General features: G+C 45.6%; 1 protein-coding gene across 8 annotated transcripts in view; it reads right to left on the bottom strand.

Annotated features, from left to right (window-relative positions):
* Positions 1 to 22864, bottom strand: part of COL16A1 (collagen type XVI alpha 1 chain) — a 222831-nt gene that overhangs the window by 49412 nt on the left and 150555 nt on the right. For 5 of the 8 annotated variants that reach the window (XM_061597039.1, XM_061597036.1, XM_061597040.1 and 2 more), the window contains 9 exons: positions 22758 to 22811; positions 19003 to 19029; positions 18132 to 18194; positions 17888 to 17941; positions 17707 to 17760; positions 14190 to 14243; positions 13836 to 13862; positions 12850 to 12954; positions 10722 to 10757 (listed from right to left, as the gene is read on the bottom strand). In XM_061597039.1, coding sequence (XP_061453023.1) covers positions 10722 to 10757; positions 12850 to 12954; positions 13836 to 13862; positions 14190 to 14243; positions 17707 to 17760; positions 17888 to 17941; positions 18132 to 18194; positions 19003 to 19029; positions 22758 to 22811 — 474 coding nt within the window. The remainder of the gene's footprint in view (positions 1 to 10721; positions 10758 to 12849; positions 12955 to 13835; positions 13863 to 14189; positions 14244 to 17706; positions 17761 to 17887; positions 17942 to 18131; positions 18195 to 19002; positions 19030 to 22757; positions 22812 to 22864) is intronic. The other 3 variants (XM_061597041.1, XM_061597042.1, XM_061597043.1) reach the window with 3 other exon arrangements.

Genomic DNA, 22864 nt, shown 5'->3' with positions numbered 1-22864 from the left:
TTAAGCATGATTGCACAGGAATAAATCCTACTGAACTCAATAAGCATGCAAATGATCAGATTTGCCTTTCCCCTCCTTCCCCTTTCCTCTCCCTTCCTCCTCCCTTCTTCCTCCCCTCCCCTCTTCCTTCTTCCTCCCCTGCCCACTCCAGTCCTCCCTCCCTTCCTCTTCTCCTCCCCCCCATGGTTTTACCTATCCTAAGCATGATTGCATAGGAGTAAATCCCACTGAGCTCAATAAACATGCAAATGATCAAACCTGCCCTCCTTCTCACCTCCCCCTCCTGCCTGCTCCCATCCCCCTCCTCCTTTCTATCCTTCCACCCCTCCCCTTTCCCCCTACCCCTCCTGACCCCCATCTCCTGTGGCCAGTTTCACCAATCCTAAGCAGGGGAGTAAATCCCACTGAATTCAGTAAGCATGCAAATGATCAATCCATTCTCAGCAAATTTGCACAGGATCTCATTTCTTACCTCCCAAATTAAAAAGCAAAGAAATTCACTAATAGGCAAAAAAACCCTTGAGGTTTAAGAACGTACCTATAGCCAACAGATATTTCCATAAAACTTTAAAAAGTAGGGAAATTGGAGAGCTATAGTGAATGCACTAGGGGAGCAGAAGACCTGACCTTCTCTCTGAGATATTGTGTACTGCCCTACAAATTCGTAAACATGCAAACACAATTTGGGTTGGTCTTTCACAGTCCAATCCACTTCCTGTGTAGCTTGGAAGAATTTGGTAACATTTGTTGGCTAGAGTTACATTTTTAAACCACAAGGTTTTTTTTGCCTATTAACAGGGTAACCATTTCAGCACTAGGGGGACTGGAGAAGGCCTGCCTTGGGAATGAATATCTGAGCATCTGGGTGTTTGCTGCTTGCTCCTCTGGGCTGCTGTCTCTTGAGACAGCTGAAGTCTCTGGTAAGTGCTGCAAGGACTGGGACCCCCTGCCTGACCCTGGCTCCAGAGAGAGGCTGCAGTTAATCTTGCAGCCTCTTGCATCAGCTACTGGCTGGGTCACGGGGCATGAAATCCCAGCTGCCCTTGGGGAGCCCCATAGGGAGTCCCGAGGGCACTACCCTCTTCTACTTCCTTCCCCCCCTTTTTCTTTTAAACCAGTCTAGAGGAGATTGGTAGTGGGGAGAGCTTGTGGCGCATGTGTCGTTCCTGCACAGGGTGAGAGCCTGTGCAGTGAACTGAATGACAGGAGAAAGACACTGGATGCTTTCAGAGTGAGAGTCTGTAACTGGCAGACGGCTGGCCTTCCCTGGGTGTGAGACAGAGGAGGAGTAGATGTGCCCTGTGTGAAAAATATTGAATGGGTCTGACTGTTCCCAATTCTCACAGAGGCCTACTGGGATAATTGGCTCAGGTAGGTTTTTTGGTGGGTTCTTGTTGGGTCCATATCAGGTGTTCATGAGGAGTCTTAGTAAGGAAGACTGGTGGCCCACTAGTTGGGAAAGGCTGGACTAGGACCTGGGAGACCAGAGTTCAAATCAGCTGCAGCACTGGAGGAGTGGAGAAGACCTGTCCTGGGAGTGAGTATCTGAGCATCTGGGTGCTTGCTGCTTGTTCCTCTGGGTTGCTGTCTTTTGAGACAGCTGACATCCCTGGTAAGTGCTTGAAGGACTGGGACCCCCTGCCTGACCCTGGCTCCAGAGAGAGGCTGCTGGGCCAGGAGGCATAAAAGCCCTGCTGCTGTGGGTGGTGGGTCTGCAGCTGGTAGGGAAACGCTGAAAGGAATTGCCCCTTGGGGAGTCCCAAGGGTGCTGGGTGCTGGTGCTACCCCTACCCCTTCTATTTCTTTCTTTTTTTAACCAATCTAGAGGAGATTGGTAGTGGGGAGGGTGTATGGTGCACGTGTAGTTCCTGTGCAGGGTGAGAGCCTCTGCAGTGAACTGAATGATAGGAGAAAGTCACCAGATGCCTTCAGAGTGAAAGTCTGCAACTGGCAGAAGGCTGGCCCTCCCTGGGTGTGAGAGGGGTGGAAGATATTGAGTGGGTCCGACTGCTCTCAACTCTCGCAGAGGCCTACTGGCATAAATGGTTCAGGTAGGGTTTTTTTGGTGGGCTCTTGTTGGGTCCATATCAGGTGTTTAGAAGGAGTCTTAGTAAGGAGGAACATGGGGTGATGCCACCCCAATTTCATTGGTCATGGGTAGAGGGAAGTATAGCCATGGGAAGGTGGTGAACTACCATAGAAGACAAGGGCAAGGCTATCTACGCCTTGTTACTTGCTCCCACTCCTCGCATGGATGGGTTCCTCATCTGCTTTACTGACTGGCCTGTGTGTGTTGTTGTTTAGCACCAGATCAGTACACAATAAGACAACGCTCATCCATGATTTGATCACGGATGAAGGCGCCGATTTGGTGCGCATTACCGAGACCTGGGTGGGTGAGCTGGGAGGACTTGATCTGACCCAGCTTTGTCCACCTGGATACTCGGTGCAACACCAGCACAGGCTGCAGGGACGGGGGTAAGAGTTGCTGTGGTCCATCTCTGTCACCAGGAAACCACTCTGTCTTGGAGCTGGCTGTGAGGGCCTGCACCAGGTGTCAGGCCGAGGAGATACTGAACTTGCATTGCTGCTTGTGTACCGTCCACCCTGCTGTCCAGCAGTTTCTCTGACCAAGCTGGGGGAGGCTGTCTCAGCTACAGTATTGGAGGAGCCCAGAACAATAGTGCTGGCTGATTTCAATGTCTATGCTGAGGCTGCCTACTGTTCTGGCTCGGGACTTCAGATGGAGGAAAGGGTGGTCTGGAGATTGGGGTGTGTGTGGATGTCACACATTGTCATAGTCAGACCACTTCCTGGTGAAGTTTAGACTTATGGCTCCGATCCTTCCCTACAGGGGTGGTGGACAGATTAAGATGATCCTCCCCCGGAGACTAATGGAATCCACAGGACTCCTGAATGCCCTGTGGCAGTTCCCACTACATAGAGCAGGTGATTCTGTTGAAGCCCTTGTCATGCTGTGGAACAGCGCGGCACGTCGGGCTCTTGATTGACCCCGAGTGCCCTCTCTGGCATTGTGGAGCCCAGCTTGCACACTGATACACCAGTGAGCTAAGGGCAATGGAACAGGCTGGACAACAGATAGAACACAGGTAGTGAAAGACGTGCTGTGAGGCTGATGGGGCATGAGTAAAACATAACTGTGCCTACTATGTGGCGGTGAGGGCAGTGAAGAAGGCATACTTCTCTGCCTCCATCGCATCCTCAAGTAGCCGTCCAGTGGAACTTTTCTGTATTTTCTATTGACATCAACTCCAGGAAATGAAGTCTTAGACCCTTCGGAGGCCCACCGTGAATTGTTTGCAAGTCACTTTGAGGATAAAGTTGCTCGCCTCTGTAGCAGTCTTGATGCCCCATCCACATCAACTGTGGCCCTCACTGATGTGTCCAGTGCAACGTCTCCTGCAACTTCTTGGGAACAGTTTCAGTTGCTGTGGCCTGATGACGTAGACAAGGTGCTTGTGATGATGTGGCCAGCAACGTGTTTTCTCGACCCTTGCCCTTCTTGGCTTATTAAAGCTGGCCGAGGGGGGGTTGACCGAGTGGATCCAGGGTGTGGTCAATGCATCATTGTGGGAGGGAGTGGTTCCAGCCGCTCTGAAAGAGGGGGTGATCCAACCACTCCTGAAAAAGCCCACCCTGGACCCATTAGTTTGTGACAACTACTGACCGGTTGTAAATACCCCCTTCTTAGGGAAAGTGATTGAGAGGGTTGTGGCGCATCAATTGCAAGCACTCTTGGATGAAACAGATTATCTTCACCTATTCCAGTCTGAGTTCAGGTCTGGTTATGGGACTGAATCGCCCTGATGGATGACCTTTATCGGGAGAAGGACAGGGGGAGTGCAACCCAGTTATTCTTACTTGATCTCTCAGCATCTTTTGATACCATTGACCATGATATCCTCCTGGTCTGACTTGGTGAAATGGGTATTGGAGGCACTGTTTTAGAGTGGTTCTGATCCTATCTCCTAGGTCGTTTTCAGAGAATAGCATTGGGTGACTGTCTTTCGGCCCCCTGGCAGTTGTGCTGTGGGGTGCCGCAGGGTACCTTCTTGACCCCCGTGCTGTTTAACATCTATATGAAGCCCTTGGGACCGGTCACCAGGAGATTTGGGGTGAGGTGTCAGCAGTATGCTGACAATACCCTGCTCTATTTCTCTGTAACATCTGAATTGGGAGAGGCCGTGCAAGCCCTGGACCGCTGCCTGGACTCAGTGGTGGGCTGGATGAGGGCCAACAAACGGAGTCTGAATCCTAGCAAGACAGAGACCCTGTGGGTTGGTGGTTCCCAAGTTCAGATAATTGGTCAGTTGCCTGCTTTGGATGGGGTTGTACTTCCTCTGAAAGAGCAGGTTCATAGTCTGGGGGTGCTCCTGGATCCATCTTTGTCGCTAGAGACCCAGGTGACCTCTGTGGCTAGGAGTGCCTTTTACCAGCTCTGGCTGGTAAGACAGCTGTGGCCGTTTCTGGACCGGGATAGCCTGACCACTGTTGTCCATGCACTGGTAACCTTCAGGCTGGATTACTGTAATGCACTCTATGTGGGGCTGGCCTTGAGGTTGTTCCGGAAGTTGCAGCTGGTGCAAAATGCGGCGGCGAGACTGCTCACTGGGGCAGGGTATCGTCAACATGTCACCTCGCTGCTGAAAGAACTGCAGTGGCTGCCCATTTGCTACCAGGCCAAGTTCAAGGTTCTAGTTTTGGTGTACAAAGCCCTATACAGCTTGGGACCAGGATACCTGAAAGACCGTCTTATCCCTTATATAACCAGTCGATCACAGCGCTGTGCAGGTGAGGGCCTCCTGCAGATACCATCTTGTCAGGAGGTTCATTCTGTACAGTATAGGAAACAGACCTTTAGTGTGGCGGCACCTACCCTGTGGAACTCCCTACTCTTAAATTTTAGACAGGCACCATCTCTGTTATCTTTTCAGCGCCTGTTGAAGACCTTCCTCTTTCAACCAGCCTTTTACATTGAAACCTATTCCAGTCTGCATCTGTGTTGAAATTGCTTTTTAATATGTTCTTAAACCTTCTTTTTTAAAAAAATGTTTTTAAATCTTTTGTTTAGAAGATTTTGAAAGCTTTTTTAAAAAACATTTTAAAAGATGTTTTGTTTTAATATATTCTAAAGTCTGTTTTTATGATGTTTTAGAGTGTTTGTAGTGCTTTTGTTTGCCGCCCTGGACTCCTGCTGGGAGGAAGGGCGGGATATAAATAAATAAATAGATAAATAAACAAATAAACAAACAAACAAATAAATATTAGTGAATTTCTCTGCTTTTTAATCCGGGAGGTAAGAAATGGGATCCTGTGCAGGTTTGCTGAGAATGCATTGATTATTTGCATGCTTATGCAAAGGGGAGGAGGGGGAGGACGGAGGACGGCAGGTTTGGTCATTTGCATGCTTATTGAGTTCAGTGGGATTTACTCCCACTCAATCATGCTTAGGATAGGTGACAATCACAGGGCAGAAGGAGAAGGGAGAGGGAGGGATAGAGTGGGGAGGGGAGGAGGAAGAAGGAAGAGTGGGAGGAGGGGAGAAAGGAGAAAGTCAGGTCTCATCATTTGGATGATTATTAGTCAGTAAAATGAGTACCCAGCATATGCGGGGGGGGGGGTAAAGAAAGGCCGGGGAAGGAACTGGCAATCCCACCCCATATATACGGTCTGCCTAGTAAACATCGCAAGACGTCACCCTAAGAGTTGGAAACGACTCGCACTATAAGTGCGGGGACACCTTTACCTTTTAAAATCATGCTTAGGATATGGGGGAGGAGGAGGGGAGGGGCAGAGGGAGGGGATAGGAGGGAGGAGGCAAAGGGTAGGTCTGATTATTTGCATGCTTATTGAGTTCAGTGGGATTTACTCCCATGCAATCATGCTTAGGATAGGTGAAACTGACCTGGAGGTGGGACAGGGAGTGGGGAAGGGGGAGGGAGGGGAAGAGATTGGGTGGGTGGGCACTAGGCAGAGGGAAAGCCCCTTTCCTTTCCAAAAGGAAAACATTGCTAATGTCATCATTATTTTTCGGGGTTTCCCCAACCTTTTTATTCTACAGCAGACACGTCTCCCACCTAAACTTAAACCAAAGCTGTCCCTGACTGCATCTACACCAGACATTTATTCCACTTTTAACAGTCATGGCTTCCCCCAAAGAATCCTGGGAAGTGTCATTTGTGAGGTGCTGAGAGTTGCTAGGAGATGCCCTATTCCCCTCACAGAGCTACAATCACCGGAAGAGGGGCTGACTGTTAAAGCCCCCTGGCTGTTGGAGCTCTGTAAAGGGAATAGGAGTCTCCTAACAACTCTCAGCATCCTTCACAAACTATGCTTCCCAGGATTCTTTGGTGGAAGCCATGACTGTTTAAAGTGGAAAAAATGTCTGGCACGGGTGTGTGGGCCTCTGATTAGCTGTTAGTCTGGCTTTTAGAACACGGACAGTTGGTTCTTACTGAGCATGCCCAAGCTTATCATTGACGTCAATGTTAAATTTCTTAAATTAATTAAAAATCAGCCATGCCTTTTAAAAACTTTTAAACTGCAGAAGATGAAGGTCAGAGTATGGGGCAAGGTCACTAATAGGATTACAGGTACTCTGTGAACATAGCTGATTTTTAATTAATTTCAACAAATTATGACCACTGAAAGAAAAAGCTGCAACGGGTCTGGTTTTTTCTTCTCTTGTTTTACACTTTGAACTCTTGATTCTCTCTGAGTGTTGTGTGTATTGCCAAGAAAACTTAGAGGGTTGTTAAGCAAGCGTTTCTGAGTTCAGGATTATAAATTTGTAAGATTTTGTTTTGAAATGAGCTTATGGGAAGCATCAGAATGGCATGGGGTTTTTTCAATTTAACATGGTGGAATGTGAAAAATCCATGCTGGCTATAATATACAGCCACTCTTGTGGCTGTGCAATTAATTTAAATGCGCACTTTACACTAATATATGCATTCTAGTACACATTACATGGTTGGAGAACTGGATTGCAAAATTTGGAGACGTATGGACTTTGAAGGATGGTTGTGTTTCGCTCAGCATATTGTTTAGGAAAGTGTGAATTAAAGGTTTACCTTTAAATGCAAACAGAATTGCATTTCTCACCTCATCCTTAGTTGTAGCAAGAACAACAAAAATGTTTCTGGCACTTTAGAAGCTAACAAATTGATTATGGCACATGTTTTTCAAGACCACATCAGATTCATAGAGTGTAATCCTGAATTGGCAAGCATGCACGTATTCACATGGTGGATGAGTGAGTAGAACCACAGAGGGGTGAGTTCAGAGTGAAATGATCTGCAAAAAAAGCTAACAGTGATAACTACCTGAAAGCAAAATAGTTACAGTGACCAGTGGGAATGGAAAGATCTGTCAATTTTGTTTCTCTTGGTTTTTCATTTTTCCAATCTTGAGTGTTGCACTACAACCTGGGAGACCAGGGTTCGAATCCCCACACAGCCACGAATCTCACTGGGTGACCCTGGGCCAGTCACTGCCTCTCAGCCTCAGAGGAAGGCAATGGTAAACGACTTCTGAATACCACTTACCATGAAAACCCTATTCACAGGGTTGCCATAAGTCAGGATCGACTTGAAGGCAGTCCATTTCCATTTAAATTCAGTTCTCCACATTTCTCCAGCAATTTCCATTGTTTTTTTAAAAAATCCTCATGAAAATTCTTCAGCATTTTAGTGCTAATTTCTTCTAATAAACTCATCTTTGTTTGCAGTTTTGACTAATGTACACCTTTTTGCAAGCAGTTTCTCCTAATATAATGCATTACTGTATGTTATTTTTAGTCATATATTCCTTTCTGTGCACACTTTTCCAAATATGTGAATTTTTGTAAACATTGTTTGGCTGGAGAAGAATTGCATCCCAAAATTTGAGTAAGTGTGAATTTCAAATGATGGCTGTGGTTTGGTTCTCATATTATTCTCATATTATTTCAGGAAGTGTGCCTATGATAGATCTGGCTTTAAATGCAAACTGAGGGAAATTTCTTCCCCCACCCCTAGTGACCTACTAGTGAATGCTACTCCCTTGCTAACTTGTCACTGTAACCAGTCATCATGGTTTGTTATTTTTACATTTCCTTTCCTTCTGAACTCACTCCTCAACGTGCCCTCCCCTGCCATGTATATGTTTGCCAATTCACAATTACATTTCATAGATTGGAGGGACTGTGGGCTATGAAAGCTTGCGCCATAATAAATGTGTTTGTCCTTAAGGTGCCACAAGACCTTATGTTGTTTTCAGTTCTTGCAATTGTGATTCAGTTGTCAACCATTTCCTGATGTGTTTTTTCCTGTTCCAGATTTTTTAAAATAGCCAAAGTGAAACATAATTTAAAACATAGATCATGAGAATGACCTTCCTATTTATGTTAGCTGCTTCAGTCCAATACTCCTGAATTTTCACACAACCCCACTACCTATGAACATAAATCTGAACCTCTTTCAAGTTAGATAAAACTAGTAGAGAAAAATCTCAGTAAACTGAGTGTTGATGACCATGCAGTAAAATTGGTGATCATAGAGATAAGATCCCATGACCTACTTCTGAGTAGAAGTGCATAAGATTGTACTGTACAAAGTTCCACTGAGTGCAATGGGACTCACTCCAAAGTAAGTGTGTATATGGTTGCAGCCTCAAGGAGGAGTCAACCCAGGTTTTTGGATTAAGTTCCCATTGGAACAAGACTCAACTTGTATGCCAGAACTCACATCAGAATAGATCAGTAAACCTGAATTAGTCTGGGGACCATATATTTTCCAGAACCCATAGTCTCATAGTAGATTAAATCACTGAATTTGTAGCACCTGTGTCAAATGGTATATTTACATGCACTGTTGGCTATATATGCAGTATTTCGATATTTAAATTCATTCTAAAGGTTAAGAAGTGGGAAATCCCTTATTGCACCTCCACTGTTTTTTAAAATGGCAAATGCAGTTGCTAGGGTCCTTGGTTCTGAACAGAATCACAGAACAAGGGGAAAGTGGTCACTTCTTTTCCCCATGGACACTTAAAACCAGCCCCCAGTTGCTATTTGCCCCATGCACCATCCTGCCACTGGGAACCTGGTCCAACCCCTCTGTTCTAAGTTGCATTTGTCATTTAACACCTCCCCTCCACCACCAGGAGACACAATCATGGATCTTTTGCTGTTCTGTCAAGTTTGGTGTGCTTGTTTAGATTTTTTTGTGTGTGGTTATATACATTTTACTGAACTATGTGCACACTATTCAGATATAACGCTGTCGTTGATTCTTCCTTTTAACTGGATGAACATCCTTCCATGGCCTGATTTGCCCGATTTGCACATCATGTTAAGCCAAACCACGGCTTAGTGCTCCCAGGGAGGAGACCGCGTCTGCTTTGCTTCCCTCCCACCACCCATTGTTTTGCTGCTGCACCTGCTGAACTAAGCCAAGGTTTCGCTTAGTGTGTCATCACAACCTGGGCTTGTGGTTTAGCTCTCTTCATAAGAGGTTACTGGATCAGGCCAATGGCCCATCTTGTCCAGAATCCTGTTTCTCACAGTGGCCAACTAGATGCCCCAATGGGAAGCACTTTGCCCTCCCGCGGTTTCCAGCAACTGGAATTCAAACGCATACTGCCACTGACAGTGGAGGCAGGAACATAGACGCCATGGCTAGCAGCCAGCCCTTGACAGCCTTATTCTCCAGCAATTTGTCTAATCCTCTCTTAAAGCAATCTAAGTTGGCAGCTATCACTGCCTCTTGTGATAGCGAGTTCCATAGTTTAACTACGCACTTCATTGTGAAGACTTTCTTTTGTCCGTCCTGAATCTTCCAATGTTCAGCTTCATTGGATGTCCACGAGTTCTAGTGTTATGGGAGACGGAGAAAAACTTTTCTCTATCCATTTTCTCCATGCCGTGCATAATTTTATATGCTTTTTTCATGCTGCCTCGTATTTGCCTTTTCTCTAAACTAAAAAGCAAAACTTCAGAGGTTTGTTCTTGGCTTATTGCTCATAGCTTGTCTGGGATGACATGATGACCCCAGCCATGACTTACTTCAGTGCGGTGCAGGAGGAAAACAACCAGGGAGGAGCAAAATGGCCACAATCTCCTCACTGGGAACCTGTGTGCTTGTGCATTTGTGCTAAGCCATGGTTTGGCTTGGCATGACATGCAAACCAGACCATTGTAGTTCACCCATGAAATGACCACTATTTAAAGTAAAGGAGCACAATAACTCACTTTATGGACTTGTCTTCCCCAGCCAAACCTGGTTCGTCAGACTTTAGCTTGCCATGATGATATACCCAAGCTAACTCTGGAGATCAAGGACTGTTTGAAAATACATGTACCTTTAGAATCCCCTAAGATTCTGCAAAGCCTTTGCTGATCCTTGAAGCCACAAGAACTTGAGCTGAAACATGAAGCTGCTTGGATCAAGTACAAGTACAGAGCACAAAGATCCCATCAGTGCAAACTGGTGTATAGTTATGGGCATGTATCTGAGCTGCTAGGGAGGTAATTTTTGAAGACACACAGAGATTGCCCCCCTTCTTCACCTAGCTGCTGCTGATCACCTTGTGAATATGAGCTTATGATGATTCTTTTTGCATACCATCAGATGGAAGCAAAGCACTATTCATTTATTTATTGTTGGCATTTATTATCCTATCATCTTCTCCATGGATACACGGCCAAGCATTTTACTCACCTGAGTCCCGTGATCTCTGTGGAACTGGGCAATGCACTGAAAGTAGAAGAGATGCAGAAAATTTAATTCCTTGCCCAGAGTTTGTGGCATGATTTACCAGAACTGCTTGATAAATGCAGCGCTGGTCCAGCTTCAGAAACAATCCACGTAGTTCCTTGAGCAGCAGTGTTTTCAGGAGATGCCAGTGAAGGAGTGGGTGAACTGATGAATGTACCCCAGAACCCCTTGCAATACTTCAGTGGATGCTAAGGCATACTCTTGGCCCATGAGTGGCATGAGTTCCACAGCATCCTCTGTGGTAATCCAAGAGAAACCAACTGTACTTATCAGATCACACAACACAGCTGCTTATGCCACTTGTGGGTCAGACTTGGGTAGATGCTTGGGGCTGCTGGTAAGGCTGGCAAGTAAGGCAAAACATGTGTGCCTGCCCCACTCTTGGTCATGCCCAATATCCTTGTGTTGGGCATAACATTTCCACAGGAGCACTCACAGGTAACACCCAACATGTGTAGGCCTGAACACCCAGAACTGATGCAGTGAGCGCTATCTGCGTATCCCTCATGCAAACAGTAGGTCCAAAGCACAGATGGTGGGGGGCGGCAGGCCTGACCACACAGTCACAATCCCCCACTGCATGTAAAAGTGAACCTCTGCAAAGGACTATACACGGGTTCATTGGCCAATGATAGTTCTTGACAGTTGTTGAGGTTTAGCAGGAAAGCATTAGAAATTCATTGCATCTGCAGATTTATTGGGAGGCACAGCCACACTCTTTGACAACATTTACTGGTTAATCACGGGAACGAGGAAAGCATTTCATTACACTGAGGGAAAAAAGTCACTTTCTGATATTTGAGCTCTTGCAGTAAAAACCTGACTTTTCTAACACATGTCACTGACCTTCCAAAATATTAAGAATTGCTGGTATACAGAAAAAAAGAAGGAAACTCTAATGATTAGATAATGGGAAAATAATGTGTGGGCAGTGATCAGTATTAATTACTAAATTAATGTAATGTAATGTTATATAATGTAATGCAATTAAACAAATAAACAAAAAATAAAGTATAATGATAGCTTCTGCATGGTTAGGAACACAAGAACAGTCTTTTGGATCAGGCCAGTGGCCCATCTAGTCCCGCATCCTGTTCTCACAGTGGCCAACCAGATGCCCATGGGAAGCCTGCAAGTGGGACCTGGGTGCAAGAGCACTCTCCCCTCCTGCAGATTCCAGCAACTGGCATTCAGAGGCATTCTGCCCCAGGGTGTAGTGGTCCAGGGTCTTGGGGGGGTCTTAGACCCCTTACTTTTTTGGGAGCAGGGCCCCAGCAGGGTCTCTATGTCTCCAGCGTCCTATGAGACAACCGGCATGAAAGGAGAGTATGTTAGCCACTGAGAAGAATCTTCTTTCATGGTTCCTTGTCCTTTCCTGCCAATCGGAGCCAATTAGAGTGAAAGGAGGTGAGCCAGCCACTGAGAAGACTCTTCTCAGTAGCTAAGACACTCCTCTTGCATGCTGATTGGCTCCCATGGACATCTGTTGTTTTGGGAGAATGTGGGAAGGACTGAGAAGTGTGAAGATGATGATTGGACAGCAAGCAAGTAAATGATGGGAAGTGGCAAAATGAGGGGGCGTGGCATGACTATCATGAAGGGACCCTGCGCTTCTGAACTTGTCACTACACTACTGATACTGCCTCCGACGGTGTAGGTAGAACATAGCCATTGTGGCTAGTAGCCATTGATAGCCTTCTCCTTCATGAATTTGTCTAATCCTCTCTGAAAGCCATCCAAATCACTGCTTCTGGTCGAACTGTCTTACGCATTTGTATACGAAATATTTGTTTTGGATATCTATGAGTTTCATTCCTTCATAATTGTTTTACAGTCCAATAATTTTTTTTTAAAGATCTGCTGTTAAATGTTCATGCGTGTGGAGTTTTTAGCATTTGCCATAACTCACCAAGATGCAGAAATGAGTCAGCTTAGCTGAATGAGCCGTGTGTGTGTGTCCATTAGTGACTCATGCTACTGCAAGGTCGCTGGTTTCACAGTCTGATTTACAGTGTTCTTCAGTCCTAGCTACAGGAAGCTGAAGCTGATCAGAGGCTGATGGACTACTCACCCGTGCGCAGTTGTCTATGCCAGGGGCTCCAGGCATACCCTGGTCACCTTTTTCTCCTTTGATTGCGCTAAGGGATGGTTCCATCTGAGCACAGTTTCTACAATCCTGGCAAGGGAGTGGAAAAAGAGATGATAAGAAGCAGAACATCCCAGCACTGCCAGCTGCCTTTCCAGTATCGATTGTCAACACTGGTATTGGGAATGATACACAAATAACTAAGGATGAAAGAATCCTGCCAGCTCTGGTGAGGATATTATCAGGTAGCTCTAGGTCACTTCTGTACTGAGGGTTGTTGCAGGAGCTTTTTCACTGACAAGCATCTTAGTAAGAAGGAGCATGCAGAGACCTAGCCACACCCACCCCTTCCTAAGAATGCTTCCTCTTTCCTGTTGCTCTGAACATTCAGTACAACTCTACTGGAGTTTTGATGTTTGCCACCATTTCCTGTGGCAAATGTTTCTGGCATTTCCCATTATTATTTATTTATTTATTTAATTACATTTATACCCCGTCTTTCCTTCCATGATAGAAACCCAAGGCGGCTTACATGTGGTTCCCAGGCGGTCTCCCATCCAGGCACTGACCAGACCTGACCCTGCTTAGCTTCAGCCGGGTGCTGGCCTCATGTACCTTCATATTATTATTATTATTATTATTACTACCACCACCACCATTATTTATATTGCCACCCTTCCTCCAAAAGAAACCCAAGGTGGTGCACAGCAAAAGCACACACATAAAAATACAGTAAATAATTAAACCCTCTAAAAATTCTGTTATCACAATCTCTAGAATCGTTTGAAGCTCATGGCTTAATGAATAACTGTGGTAGTCCAACCCTCTACCCAAGCGAAGAGACACCCCTGAAAGATGACTGTCCACCCTTTTCTTTAGAGGACAACTTTTATGAGTCATGCAATCCCAGGGTCTCAGATTCTGTACTTGGCATGAAAGCAAAAGCCAGCTAGTGATCCTTTTTGCCTCACCTCAAGGCTTATAGGGGGCAGTGGTGCCTGCAATGGAGAGATGGAAAGGAGAAATTAAAAACACGTGGATAAAACTGATCCATCTTCTTATTTTTTCTTTCCTTTTTTGCAAAGTGGAGCCATGAGTTTCTAGGGTTGTGTGCCAAAAGCAGCGTAAACTCCTATGGGTTCCCTCAAGCAGCCTCTTGGTAGCTGCTTTTGTAACAAAACATGGCTTCTGCTTTGGACCTCTTCTGCACATTTCCTTTGGGAGTGACAGAGGAAGCTTGGGAAACAGCTGAGCAAAAGGGAGCAGCACTAAGCACAGGCCTGAGCGAGGGCAGGAAAAGGCGGACACGGCAGTCCTGTACCTACCAAGTCTCCCACTGGCCCAGGCAGTCCCGGCAAGCCATTGTGTCCTGGGATGCCCTAAAGGCAAGGAGAAACTTTGAATATTCTGAGTCCTTCTTAAAAGAGATATTTGCTACCTCAAAGGGGTTGTGCTGTGAGATGTTGGCACCTCAAATGGCACCAGAACTTGGGACCTCGGAGTCCTACCTCCCATGTCTTTCAGCTAGCATCACAACATACCCTTCCATGTCTTTCCAGCTCCTTTGCCTGTTCCACAAGCCCTGGTTGGCTCTAGAATGAGCTCTCAAATTGGTTGGGAGCCTCCAGTAAACTTTCTCCATCAGGGTAACTGCACAGTCTACTGGCTCTGGAAATCTTACAGGCAACCATCATTGCACTCTTTGTGACTTGCTTGCTATCTTGATCTTTTCCAGGGCCATTTTCCACATGGTTGATCTACTACTCCACTGTGGAAATTGCCTTGCCCCTAAAACAGAATTCTTCTTGCTGGCCCATAGTGCAGAGTGGCCTTCCCTTTGGACTTTGATAGGAAACTATGGGAACTAAGAAGCGCAGAAGAAAATATGGTAAAATTATTGTATTAACCAGATTTGGAGGTCATCCTGGTTGAAGATTGGATATGAAGCCTGGCAAATTTCCTTCAACCACATTAGCCAAGCTTAAAGCTAGTTCAGTTTAATAAAGTTCACTGAATTAGTTCAATTTTTTTTTGAAATACACTGGAAAGTAGTTCACATAACTGCCCTTGCACGGAGTAGGAATTAAATTTGTTTTGGAGTAGAACTTTGAACAAATTCTAGTTCATCTTCAAGGTTATTCTCTTACATTTAGTTTTTACTCTTCAGATCCTTTGGGCCATTATGCATACAGATTATTATTGAGGAAAATAATTTGAACAATTCACATTCTATCATGTGTGTGTGTTTCAATGTTTTCTTAAACCTTCCTAAGTATATTTTACCTCAGCACAGCAGCTTGTAACATTTTGAATGCTGAAAACAAATTGCTGAGGATCATTTGGATAACCTTGAACAGAACTATGAGCTGAATGTGAATATGAACCAAACTAGTTCATTTTGTACAGGGACAAATGTGAACCGGAATTAGTTCCTTTTTGGACATGCTGAACTAGAACTAGTTCATTTTTAAAAAGTGAACTTCCCAAGCTCTGTTTAAACATGCAAAAACATAGCCCCTACTGATGGAAAAATGAATGTGCCACCACTGACTTACGATAAACAGTATGTCCCCCTGTTGGCTTCTTGTATGTTCCAAAGTGAGAACAATCTCCAGAAAGGACATGATGTACACCCCTTATTACAATTCCATTGGGGGATGTTTTAGAATTCCCCAGGCCCAACTGAAAGCAACTGTCCAGATTAGTGAGGATAGGAACTGCAAGACACTACCGATAGGTGAGTGAGTACTCCAGCTTGAATCACACTAACTTGGATGTAAGTGGAGGAAGTTCCCTTGAAACAGGGGGAAACCTCCATTTATTTCTGAGCCATTCTGAATTCTGCTTCCACTGCTGGAAGCCACCACACACCCTCCCTCAAGAGATGCACAAGCCTCTCTTAGAGAAAAATCGACAGATACATTCCTTAAGGATTGGAAGCCTCTCTTAGACTTTTTGTCGAAAGATCAAAATAAAATGATGATACTGGGATTTGATGATTAATTAAGACAGCTTATGGAGAAAAGGGATTCTGTATGTACATATTAAGGGACAGGTTTGATGTATATTATATACTTATAGCTGATCTGTGACAAATCGGAAGTCAACCATTTTATTTTTATTTTTTGTTGTAGTATTGTTATGTTTTTTCTTACTTTGTTTTGTTTGTTTTTTGGAAAAATTTGAATAAAAATTATATATATATAAAAAAAAAAAAGAGATGCACAAGCCTCCTTCCCCCCTCTTGCACCTGGCATGCTACATAGCAGCACACCAGGCATTGGAGGGGAGGAGGAGGGAGGGAAAGATCTCCCTTCCTCCCTCCTGCTTGCTGCCACAAGAGTACCTGCCGCTGCCTGGGAGCTAAGTAAGTAAGTAAGTAAGGTGGGAGGAGAGAATTTGGACGCCCAATGGATGGGGGCAGGTGTGGAGGCCGGGGAGCCAGGAGCAGAGCAGCAGGGGTGGTTCTCTACAGCTCAGATTAAAATCTGAGCCAAGGAAGTATTCAGGGCTCATAATGCTTTCATGGGATTCACCACATCTCTAGAAAGTACACCTTTTGCTCCTGCAGCCATCAAGAATGGAGGGTGACAGCGGGGGGCAGGGAGCCATGTTAAAAATCTAGAAGCTATTTAGAAAAAAAAGGTCCATCAATAGGAAAATACCAGTCGTATATGTTTCACGGAGAGCTTTGACGCAGTTCTCTGTGCTGTAATCAACAACTGCATTCTTAGCTAGAGGAAATTCCTGCCATGATGTTTTGTTTGGGGGTGAGGATCACTGCCCCACATTGAGGTATGGGAGATAAGAGAGGTGGGAGGAAATGCTGGGTCAATTGGTTCTCCATTGAAGTGGTGGTAAGGACTTCTGCTTGCCAAGGCAACACACAGGACAAAAAGGTATGGGGTTATATACTACCAGCGAGGAATGGAAGAATCTGTCCGTTTTGGTTCTCTCATTTTTCCAGTCTTAAACTTAGTTCTCCACATTTCTGCAGCAGTTTGCGATTTTCCTCTAGCATTTTAGTGTGAATTTCTCCTAATAAACACATTTTTGTATGTAGCTTTGACTAACATACAAATGTTTGCAAGCAACTTCTCCTAATACAATGCATTTTTGTATGTTACTTTTACTAATATATTCATTTTTATGCACACTTTCCCATAATATACGAATTTTTGTAATCATTCTTTGTTTAGAGAACTGTATTGCAATATTTGGATATGTGCAAATTTCGAAAGATGGGTGTGTTTCGGTTCTCATATTGTTTTGGAAAGTGCAAATTTTATACATTCAGCTTTAAATGGAATCTGAATCGAATTTTGTTCCATCCCTACTACCAGCTGTCAGCAAGAAACCCTGCTGTCTGCTCCTGATCAACCCAGGCAGGAGTGCTCGAGCAACCTAAAGGTCATGGTAGCAGCATTCTGATGAAACTTCTTTCTCTTCCCAAAATCTTTTAATAGTCCTTGTCATTTCCATGGGACTGCAATAGGAATAGGGCAGGACCTGCTGAGGACCCAACATGCTAGGTCCCACAGCCATCGCACAACTCAGTGGCTTAGCACAGCACACAACAGCTGGGACCGACAAAGGGTCCCCTGTCTAAGCAGAGCTGCCACTCTCACTTTGCACTGAGCAGCCAGGAAAGCCAGAGGCAGTGAGACAGAATTGTGGGTGCAGAAGCCCTGTTTCATCCAGGTTAAAGAGGCCCACTAAGGTTGTGCCTTATCCACAGCCCCTCCTCCACCCCCAAACAATATTACAGGAGCTGGCACTGATAACGCGTACCTGTTCTTGTCTCTGTCAGATGATGGGAAGTATGGATCTCCTACCACTTACCTGCCTCCCAGGAGCTCCTGGTGGTCCTGGTGGTCCCGGAGCACCTGGTGGCCCCTGTTAATGCCGCAAAGAAAGAGAAAGCAAAAAGGAGTTAAGAGAACAACAGGGTGAGCGATGGGGACAGAGGAGCCAAGGTTGCCAACGCACAGAGGAGCAAGCATGCACATACACACGCACACACCTGAGGGCCCGGCTGAGGCTGCCAGGAAGTCCCGATCCATAGTCCTGGGGCGCCCTGCGGGTCCAAAAGGAGGGAGGGTTTAGCAAAGGCCAAGCAGGACATGGGCGTTCCAGCCTCCGGAGTAGCAAAGGCGTTGAGCAGTTGAGCGGAGAGAATGGGGGGGCGCGGGTGGCTTGAACCATCATCCAGCCTGGCAGCGAATCCCCAAGGCCTTGGGGAGGGGGCAGCGTGAAGCGACGCTTACCGGTAGACCAACGTTGGTCGTGTCACGAGAGCCAGGCTGGCAGGTGCATTCCCCAGAATCTCCCTGAGAAGACAAAGGGGAGGACAAGACGTGAGCGTTTGCAGTACCAGGAGCTGCCTGCTGAGGACCAAGGAATGAAGTGCAGAAGGACCATTTCCTGCTGGAGAAGGCCATTGTGCTTATGTCCCGCTTGAGGGCTCACCAAAGGCACCTGTCTGGCTACTATGAGAACAAAAAGCTTTTGGTCTGTTATGGACTCTTAGTTACATAATCAAGAGTCAAGGGGATTTGTCCCCAAAGTAACACCTCTTTGTCCAGTAAACAAGGGATTCTAGGGTCTCCCATATCTTAGGTTACTCAAAGGTGCACCATGTTTCTCTTAGACTGTGACCTCCACCCCCAGAAAGCGAAGAATAGTGTATAACCCATGACAGAACAGCATGTATTTATTGTATACTGATGGTGTGGGAAAAGCCCCCAAAACTGGGGCCGAAAGGAACTAAGTGTTGGCAAGTAAAAAGTTCCTAAGAGTATTTTTCCATGGCAGAGTTACAAGGCCAAGTAGCTCACAAGGCTGGAGTGGACGTGCACTCCTCAAGGACACGTTGCCAGGACAACCAGCTGTCTTATCAGTATATAGCTGGAAACTGAAACTGGCAGAGTGTGGGGGTCGAGGAGTTTGTACAGAGAGAGCTTGTGATATATTGTCAGTAAAGTGACTCTTAAAACTTATTGCTTGTCCGGCTCATTGCTTCAACTGGCATCTAGCCTGTCACTATACTGTTCTGCATCCTGGGCATCTGCTTGCGCCAGATACAACATCCAACACTAAGCATCTCAAAATTTGGGATGGAGGAGAAGGCTGACTCACCTTCTCACCTCTGGCTCCCCTTTCACCCTAGAGAAAAAAAAAGGTAAGAGAAAAAGGAGTCAGGTATTTGGGCAGGAAACACTGCTGACAACAACAACAACACACACACACACACAAAATGATTTCAGGGTCTTATTTTGTTTCTCAGAACCAACCGAGGTATCAAGCAAGCATATTTGCAAAGCTCCTCTGACCAGCTGCTCTCTATGGGCTGCTTCTCTCATGCCAGTCTTCACGTCTTTTGACATCCTGAAGCCTATAACACTCTTCCTCTCTGAACGGACTAATTCCTTGCCAATCTTTAGACTCTTCCTCTGTAGCTCAAGAATCAAGCATCACTGTGGGAGGGGTGGAATAAGTGGCCCATGGAACAGAACCAGCCTGCAAAGCCTTTTGAACTGGCCTGCCAGCTGCCTAAGATTTATTTTTATTCATGTGGCACTGGCTGCAATTGCCCAGTGCAGGGCTGCTGAGAGCTGGCGCTAGACGCGGAGCAAGATGCATGATCATCTGCCCCTTCCTAAATCTTCCTACAAACCACGTTACTACTTTGTTTAAAGTTTTTAGTGGCTGAGGCTGAGGCTTAACTTAGGGTGAGAAAGGTTAAAAAGAAATGAAAAACATTTATCAGAATAGAATAGATAGTATGTTTATTAGAAATAACACTGTTCAAAATAACCTTGCATAATTTTGAAAAATGTACTCTATATCAGTTCAGGCTAATTTTTATGTTGTTTCTATACTTAGTACAGGACCTACAAAGGAGGTCCAGAAAGTTCATGGTGATCCTATATTTCATGCAGGTTCTGTCCACTAGTACTGTCCACTAATACTAACTTGATGTTTGAAGGACAAGTATTTCACATTTGGTTTTACTCACAAAATTGAAAGAGGTAAAATATGCAAATTTCTTCTGATGTGCTAGGTGTACAGCCAAATTAATTAATAATGAATAATTCAATTATAAGGTATAAGATATCCTAACCCTTGGTACAGCTAGTGCATCTCTGTTTTTCTACTTCAACAGAATCCCCACCAGCTTTTTCTTCTAGTAATGCCTGAGCATTCAGTGACTGGCTTTCACTGTCTCCTTCATCACCTCATGATGATTTTTCAAACAGGCTGAATAAACTTGCCTGACCTTCTCATATTGTTTTAGAAAGTGTGGATTTTATATATTCAGCTTTAAATGTGAATGGAATCAAATTTCTCCCCATTTCCCCTCTTTATTGCTCAGCAGGGACAGATGAGAATTCCACCCAGATTGTACTTGGGTCTGTTCTCTTTGCGGACTGATCCTGAAGGCATCAGATTTCCGCTTTATTTTCCAACACCGTTATTTTTTAAAAAAATGAGTATCATTAAAGGGTTAATGCGACAGAAATTAACAGGGAATCCTAGGGCATCTCACTCACATTAGGGAGGAGCTCTAAGGTTACCTGTTGATTTCTCTAGTATCAACTCTCCTCCCCCCCCAAAAAAAAAACAAGACTAAAAGGGGTGGGGGAGATGCCATAAGAGAAACTGCATGCAGTATGGCCTTGGTGGTCCTCTCTGCAGCCTCCCCAAAGGAGAACGAGGGAAGTGTGATTGCCCACGGAGGGGCATCTGCTTCCCAGCCCAGGCTACAGCTTTCTCTGCCCTTTCCAATGCTGCGGAGATGGTCAGGGGGAACTGCGATTTGGGACAGCCTGCACCGCCAGTGGAGCCAACAGTAACCTAGGAACACGAGGGAGGGAAGGCCTGGGGTTCCAACCCTCTCTTCCCCCACAAGTTCAGAATGCATAACTTCTGGTTCGTGGTTCTATATCGAGATGGAACAAAGCAGAAGTATGTGAGGAAAAGGAAGTCAAAATGGAATTTCATTCCGTTTCAATGGAATGTGAGTGGATCAGGCCCAGCTAGAGGATCCCAACCCTATTGCTCAGCTGACTAGGGAGGAGGAGAGAAAACCTGGGAAAGGAGGTGTAAACCTCGCCTCCCAGCAATCTGCCCCACCACTGCCCAGCTCAATAGGAAGCAACTAAGCAGAGGTGAAGGTGTGTGTGTAAGTATGTGTGGTGTACATGTCTGTATAGTGCATGTACATGTGTATGAGAAGGTGTAGGGTGGCCCCACCCATTGCCAGCTCAGGCCCTGCACACATTTTTGGCCTCACCCACTGCTGGCATGTGGTCCTTGAAAGGTTGGTAATGAGGGAATGCAGCTCCTGGGCTCAGTAAGGGCCCCACCCCTGCTATACTCAATCAGACCCTTGATCCACTGAGCTCGTTCTTGTCTACTCTGGTTGGTAGCAGCTTTCCAGGATCTCAGGCAGAGAGAGGCCTTCCCCAGCCTTGCTGCTTAAACTCCCTTCAACTGGAGATGTTGGGAATGCATCTGTTGGGAATGCTTTGATTTGGATTCCTGCATTGCGCAGGGGGTTGGACTTGATGGCCTTATAGGCCCCTTCCAACTCTACTATTCTATGATTCTATGTCAGGGTTTGGACCTGGGACCTTCGCATACAGAGCACAGGCTCTATCACTGGGCTATTTGTAACGGTTTTAGTCGCTTATAATTTTGATCTTCACTTAATTTACCTCTCCTTCCACCTTCTCTCTATACAAAAGGTGATGATAGTGCTGCTGCCTGCAACCCACCTTAGGCCAGGCTGCAATCTACCCTTTGCAAACCACAGTTCTGAAGCCAAGTCTATAGTGCCTTAGCAGAGCATGGCCCACCTGAACACAAGATTACTGCTTTGGAAAACAGGCTGAGTTACATGCTGAAATCAATTGGGACTACCTGAGAACAGCGTGGTCCAGATCTCAGGGCTGAGCACAATGGCTCCTAGATAATAATAATTAAAGGGCTTCCCTCTAAAGGGGAGCACATAATAACCCCCCTCCCTCTCTCTTGCTAACCATATTGGAAGTTATTAACGAAAAGAATATGCCCAACATCTAACTTGTCTTTCAGGGCTAAATGCTGACCTTTGAGATATCGCTCGTCATTAAAATAATGCTGAGCATTTGCAACGCACATTTCAAACAAGTGTCTGAAAACCACCACAGCATGAACAATCATCTTTGTCTGCAAATGAGAAAGCATGTTCTGTGCCATATGGTTCCCTCTCTGACCCTCCATCACTTTAGTCATTTTTAGACAGCCTTGTTTTGGGGTAGAAATGAAGTGTTTACACCAAACATCCACACATGAGTCATACCAAAGCTGAATCTGAAGCTTCACATTTCAGATTTTCAACACTTTCATTTCAGAGCCTGCTTTAAAAGGTTAGGCAAGTCCTGGGCCCCCAAGGCGGGCCAGGGGCCAGGTGCACTCAGTGGCATCACTCTATCCATTGTTCTCAGAGCATCTGAGAAGGCCAGAGGCAGCATGAGGGGATTCTCGGTTGCAAGAGCCTCCTTTCCCAGATTAAAGCGGGCATGGAGAATGCCTCTTCTGAGTTTTGCTCATTTGTGCTCTAAAGCAGATGCTGATCTGGCACCTGGGATTCTGGGAAAGTTTAAGAAGGGGTGGGAGGAACCTTTATTCAAAGATGTAGTTTCCATCTAGGGAACTGCTGTTGCAGGACGCTGTCTGACAAGCCTATCAAGTCCTTTTTGTTTCTAGGCTTCCAAGACCAGTGGAATTGTCAGAGTTGAGTGGTTCACAGGTAACTAAACACCTGGTACAACCAGCTGATTAGACAGGATCATGCTAGTTTCCAGATAAACATTTCTTCAAAGTAAACAGAGCTGCAGTTTACCTACCTTTAAGCCATTGGAACCAGGATCTCCTGGGAGGCCCCGCTGGCCTTCTTGGCCCTGGAAAAGACCAAGTGAGCAAGTGAGTCACAAAGGGTGCAAGGATGGTTGGC

The sequence above is a fragment of the Rhineura floridana genome, chromosome 15 (assembly GCF_030035675.1).
Source record: "Rhineura floridana isolate rRhiFlo1 chromosome 15, rRhiFlo1.hap2, whole genome shotgun sequence".
Classification (NCBI taxonomy): domain Eukaryota; kingdom Metazoa; phylum Chordata; class Lepidosauria; order Squamata; family Rhineuridae; genus Rhineura; species Rhineura floridana.
This window is presented reverse-complemented; position numbering and strand designations above follow the sequence as displayed.